We start from the raw sequence: 6,512 nt of genomic DNA, 5'->3' as shown, positions 1-6,512 counted from the left end.
TTCGCTCTGAAATTAAAAGAGATGTACGGATGTCGAAAGTTGCTACGTATGGGGAGATAGTGGAAAGAGCACTTATGACAGAACAGGACGAACAAGACATTGACAGAGACAGGCAACAGCGAAGGCAGCAATACTTTCAGAAGAGCCAAGGAACATGACAAGGCAAAAAGACCGATAACAGAGGTACTAGACCCGAGGAATCTCGTGGCAAGGGTCCCCCTCCACGTAAAGAACAAGACATACTACCTTATCCTAAATGTGGCAAACTTCATGGCGGGGAATGTATGCAAGGTTCCAATGTTTGTTATCGCCAGTAATTTTCCTGGGAGTTCTGAGAAAGTACAGGGACGCATTTTCTCCATCAATAAAGAGGAAGCGGATAAGGATACATGATGATCACTGGTATGTTCTTGATTTCTCGTATCACTGCTATTGTTTTACTAGATTCAGGAGCCACACATTCCTTTATTTCGGAATCATTTGTAAGGAGACTGGGCATTACAGGAAGTACAACAGAGACACAACTCGCCATAGCTTTACCTTCTGGGCAAGAATTACAGACAGATCAGGTTGTGCGAGGGTGTCCAATATATGTCCAAGGCCATCAGATGTATGCTGAATTTATAGTTTTGAAAATGACCGATTTTGAAGTGATATTGAGAATGGATTGGCTCTCGAAGTACAAAGTTACTATTGAGTGTGGCATAAAGATGATCAAATTTGCACCAGTAGGAGCTGAACCATTCACAGTAGCAAGTGTAGGTATATCCTTACCTCTTCGGATAATCTCTTGTATGAAGTCTTGTAAATTACTACAGAAGGGGTGTCAAGGATATTTAGCATCTATGTTAACTATTGATCCACCTGTACGTGAATTAAAAGATACATATGTTGTTTGTGAATTCTCAGAAGTATTTCCTGATGTTGTAACAGGCTTACCCCCAGATAGGGAGATCGAATTTGTGATTGATATTGTGACATGAACTCATCCGATCTCAAAAGCTCCTTATCGATTAGCTCCTACAGAAATGAAAGAATTGAAAGAACAGTTGCAGGAGTTACTTGATAAAGGGTTTATTAGACCGAGTTTTTCACCGTGGGGTGCACCTGTTTTAATTGTGACAAAGAAAGACGGTATCCTTCGTCTATGTGTTGATTATAGGGAGTTGAACAAAGTGACAATAAAAAATATATCCACTCCCCAGAATTGATGATTTGTTTGATCAATTACAAGGAGCTGCCATCTTTTTGAAAATTGATTTACGATCAGGCTATCATCAACTAAAAGTGAAATCAGATGATATCTCAAAGACTGCATTCCGAACGAGGTATGGGCATTATGAATTTCTTGTAATGCCATTTGGACAACAAATGCACCATCAGCTTTTATGGATTTAATGAATAGAATTTTCAAGCCATTTTTAGACAAGTTCGTGATTGTGTTTATAGATGATATTCTCATCTACTCACGAACTGTAGAGGAGCATCGAGAACATTTGAAACTAGTTTTGCAGACTTTGAAAGATAAACATTTATATGATAAATGGAAGAAATGCTAATTTTGGCTTGAGCAAATAGCATTCTTGGGCCATATCATTTCAAAAGAAGGCATAGCTGTGGATCCAAGTAAGATTGAAGCTATCAATAACTGGCTACGACCAACTACTGTTACTGAGGTACGTAGTTTTCTCGGGTTAGCTGGTTATTACCGTCGTTTTATAGCGGAATTTTCCAAGATATCATTTCCTTTGACCGCGTTAACACGAAAGAATGTCAAATTTGCATGGAACGAAGCATGTGATCGCAGTTTCCAAGAGTTAAAAACAAAATTGACATCAAAACCAGTCATTGTGATACCAGAAGGACCAGGAGATTTTGTGGTATACAGTGATGCTTCGAAACAAGGTTTAGGAGCAGTCCTAATGCAGCACAGGAAGGTCATTGCTATGCATCAAGACAATTGAAGGAATATGAAAAGAATCATCCCACACATGATTTAGAACTGGCCGCAATGGTATTTGCATTGAAAATATGGCGCCATTATCTTTACGGCGAACAGTGTGAAATATATACAGACCACAAGAGTTTGAAATATTTATTCACACAAAAAAATTGAATATGCGTCAACGACGTTGGTTGGAATTAATAAAAGATTATGATTGTGTTATTACCTATCATCAAGGTAAAGCCAATGTTGTTGCAGATGAATTAAGTCAAGATCTAGTTCTATTGCTGCAATGGAAGTACAAGAACAAATTTTATGGGATTTACAGAATTTGAAGATTGATGTTATGCCAAAGGGCACTACAATCCAATTATCATCTCTCATGGTTCGACCAACACTTGCAGACAAAATTAAGGCCGGGCAAAGTACATATAATGAATTACAACTGAGGCAGCGAGATGAAGAAAAAGGAAATTTTAACTTTGAATTGAATGGGGAAGGAATATGGACATATCGAGGGAGATTGTGTGTGCCAAAGCATGGAACGATCAAAACTGACATTCTTATTGATGCTCATGCTACTCCCTATTCGATCCATCCAAGAGGCACAAAAATGTACAAGGATTTGAAACCATTATTTTGGTGTCCAGGTATAAAAAAGGGACATTGTTCAATTTGTTGCATAATGTCTAACTTGTCAACAGGTCAAGATTGAACATCAAAGACCAACAGGACTTCTGAAACCACTACCCATTCTTGAGTGAAAATGGGAATATATCACAATGGATTTCATCCTTGGTTTGCCAAGATCACAAAGAGGATTCAATGCTATATGAGTTATTATGGATCGACTTACGAAATCAGCTCACTTTTTTCCGGTGAAGACCACATACATGATGAATCAATATGCTGAACAATACATCAAAGAGATAGTGAGACTTCATGGCATCCCAGTGTCCATTGTATCTGATAGAGATCCCAAATTTACGTCTGCATTTTGGAAGAGTTTACATCATACTATGGGAACTCGATTGGCATTTAGTACAGCATTCCACTCTCAAACTGATGAACAATATGAACGAGTGAATCAGATCTTAGAAGATATGTTGAGGGCCTGTACTATTGACTTCCCAGGTAGTTGGGACAGTAAACTACCATTGGCTGAGTTTACATATAACAATAGCTATCAGTCAAGTATTGGAATGGCACCATATACTGCATTATATGGTAGAAATGTTGCTCTTCGGTACATTGGGATGAAGTAGAAGAAAGAAAATTATTAGGCCCTGAATTGGTACAACAGACAGCCGAATTAGTAACCAAGATCAGAGATAGAATGCATACTGCCCAGAGCCGACAGAAAAACTATGCTGATGTGCGACGTCGTCGATTGGAATTTCAGGCTGGTGACCATGTATTTGTAAAGATATCACCATTGAAGGGCATTTTGCGTTTTGGTAAGAAGGGAAAATTGAGTCCAAGATATATCGATCCATTTGAAAACTTGGAAAGAATAGGAGACAGGGCCTACCGAGTTGCTTTACCACCGAACTTATCAAATGTTCATAACGTTTTTCATGTTTCCTTGCTATGGAAATATTTGGCCAATCCTTCTCACGTTCTTCATTACGAACCATTGGAGCTTGCATCGAGTCTCTCGTATGAAGAACGATCGGTTCAAATCCTCGATAGGAAATCAAAAGTGTTACGAGGCAAGGAAATACCCTTAGTAAAACTGTTATGGCGCAATCATGCAATTGAAGAAGCAACTTGGGAGCGAGAAGACAAGATTCAACAGAGATATCCTGAAAAATATGATATGTAAAATTTCGAGGACAAAGTTCTTTCAAGGAGGGGAGAATTGTAATGCTAGGTTACTCATACAAATGATAATAATGTGTTTATGTCGTTTATTATGTAGTTATTTAGCTCATTAAATTTCACGTGATGATTGGGGTATCAATATTTAGATTGAACATGATTTTTATATCGTTCATGGTGTATTGAGAATGAATATATGTCTAAATATTGATAATAAGATGTGTAGGTAGAAATAGTGTAATGAAGTTGGTAGGAAATGAGATGAAAATATGGCAGTTTTTACGGGTTTTAGCATAATGATTTGAATATTGATCCAAATTGTGTGAGGCCACCAGCAATAGAAATTTAAGATATAATGCTACAACTTTCATGTTTTTGGTTTTGTCCAAATCATTGTGGAAGATAAGCCAAAAGTGCCCCGAAGTGTGTCGTGTGTAGCACCATTCCTTCACTGACACATATTGGGAGAATAAACATAACTTTTTTCTCAGAACTCCAAAGGATATGAAATTAGTTGGAGATTCAAGCCAAGCCATAGGGCTACAACTGTCATGTTTACCACTTTTTCAAATTATGAAGGAAAGAGACGTTTCTCGAGCGATCTTTGATGTGGCTGTGCGCAGAACAGCGCCCGAGCGGTAAGAAATGACCGCCCGAGCGCCACTGGTTCTGGATTTTTCGTTTTGGACAGAATGTTCCGCACTCGAGCGGTAGAAAATGACCGCCCGAGCGGCGTCTTTCATACAAAAAGATAAGTTTCGACTTCCTTGAGCCATTTTCACCATTCCTTCATTCCTTTCTCAGCAAGACTCGAGAGAAACAAAGGAAACTTCTTCCAAAAGCTCCCTTATTCATTTCCTTTCATTAGTTTGAATTTAAAAGTTAGTTCTCCATCACAAGAACCTTATAAGGGTGTAAGTTTTCTTCTTTTTTAGTTGTTATACATGTAAAGGAGTATCTTTCACCTACTAGAGACATAGTGACTGAGCTATTGATTTATTGACAGCATATGATTGATAAACATCGTCTCAAACCAGTGTTCTTACGCTTTAACAGTAAGTTGGCATGTTCTTGAAGTAATACATGAGTAATATTATTAATTTCAAATGCTTCCCATTGTTTATTGATATATGTACATTGTTAGTATGTTTATTGATGAAAACATAGCACCATATCCATTGTTATGTATTAAATAGTAAAGGAACTCATGAATATTGAATATGTGTGCTATGTAATGAACATGAACATGAACATGAAAGGAAAATGACTGATTTTACATGATATAGAGCTTGTTGACATCATGGGTGGTTTTAAGTCCACCAAACCTATTGGCCAATATATGTTCATGGGTCGTGGGGTTGCCAAAGGTTGCTCCCTGACGTCCAACACAGTAGTAGCTATATAATAAAGCAAGCACGGTAGTACAGGTCAACTAATGAGGCTCAAGTACAAAAATGAACATGAATATATGCTATGATATGACATGGTTTAAAGATTCATTGTTGTCACGACTTGATATGTATGTTCCTTCTACGCATATTGATACGTACAAGTGCCAACTTATTGAGTTTTATAAACTCACATAGCTCATGTATTACAGGATCTGGTAGTGAAGAGACATAGGATGCCAGTTCGCCAATGGATGCTTGTGACGTGCCTCACCTCGACAAGAACCGGGACTTATTATTGAATAGCTTCCGCATATGTATTGTACTAAGATATGTCAGGGTTTGAACAAGTGTTACGATGTTTATGATGATATAAAGTATGCATGTATATGAGAATATGTATTTGTATAACAATATGGTGCATGATTGTGTATGAAAATATAGTTGATGTTGTTGTATATATTGTATTGCTTGAGTTTTTGATTTAAAAAAAATGTAGGGACATCATGTCAAAATTTTTATAAACCGTTGCCCTTATTTGGAATTGCTTCATTAATACAGATATATCAGTAAAATCCTATTTTGATTATGGTAATCATGTCAAGTATAGAGTAAGGGTGTGACCATTTTATAAGGTATCAGAGCCCACGGTTCTTTGACAGGGAAGACACTTCATCCATACATGGGGAACTCGGCAAGTTAGTATCTTTGTATCCCATAGTTTATGCTAAGTTATGTGTTTCTACGTGACCTATATGTAGGTTAAGATAAAATACGATGCCACATAAACGTAAGGTACATGAAGGAGATTTATCTAAAGGCAAGGCCCCAGCAGTAGAAGGCGAGGGCAGTGCGCCACGACCTGTAGATGATTTTGCTCAACCTCTCTAACAACAAGAGAAAGTCCATGGGGAGTAGATATAGCAATTTGATGTGGAACACATCAACTGAAAATTCAGTTAGACTGGTCCAAGTTTGGGTTCCTAAAGGACTAATCAGTTTAGGACCCAAATAGATGTTGGTACCAAAATTATTCATTGTATGTGACTGCAGTTGACAGGTATATCAACTAAAGACTCAATCTGATACATGGACAGCGGATGCTCAAAACACATGATAGGAGATGATGATTTTTTATCCCAAGTGGTCAAATATTCTCGTCCAAAAATCAGTTTTGGAGATGACTCGAAAGGTAAAGCCGTGGTTAAGGGTAATCTTATCCATGGTAACATTATTATTGATGATGTTCTACTTCTTGATAATTTAAAATAAAATCTAATTAGCATTAGTCAGTTGTGTGATAATAATTTCTCATTTCAGTTCAACAAGCACACTTGCACAGTCAAGAACTTAACTGA

At 37.5% G+C, this 6,512-nt stretch overlaps 1 protein-coding gene across 1 annotated transcript; it reads left to right on the top strand.

Moving 5' to 3' along the window:
• Positions 1 to 256: 256 nt before the first annotated feature.
• Positions 257 to 983, top strand: LOC142504934 (uncharacterized). Its single transcript, XM_075617773.1, has 2 exons — positions 257 to 402; positions 488 to 983. Exons 1-2 carry the CDS (start codon positions 257 to 259, stop codon positions 981 to 983), a joined length of 642 nt encoding a protein of 213 aa, XP_075473888.1.
• The last annotated feature ends 5,529 nt before the right edge of the window (positions 984 to 6,512 follow it).

Source organism: Primulina tabacum, chromosome 10 (assembly GCF_025594145.1).
Source record: "Primulina tabacum isolate GXHZ01 chromosome 10, ASM2559414v2, whole genome shotgun sequence".
In the NCBI taxonomy this organism is placed as follows: domain Eukaryota; kingdom Viridiplantae; phylum Streptophyta; class Magnoliopsida; order Lamiales; family Gesneriaceae; genus Primulina; species Primulina tabacum.
This window is presented reverse-complemented; position numbering and strand designations above follow the sequence as displayed.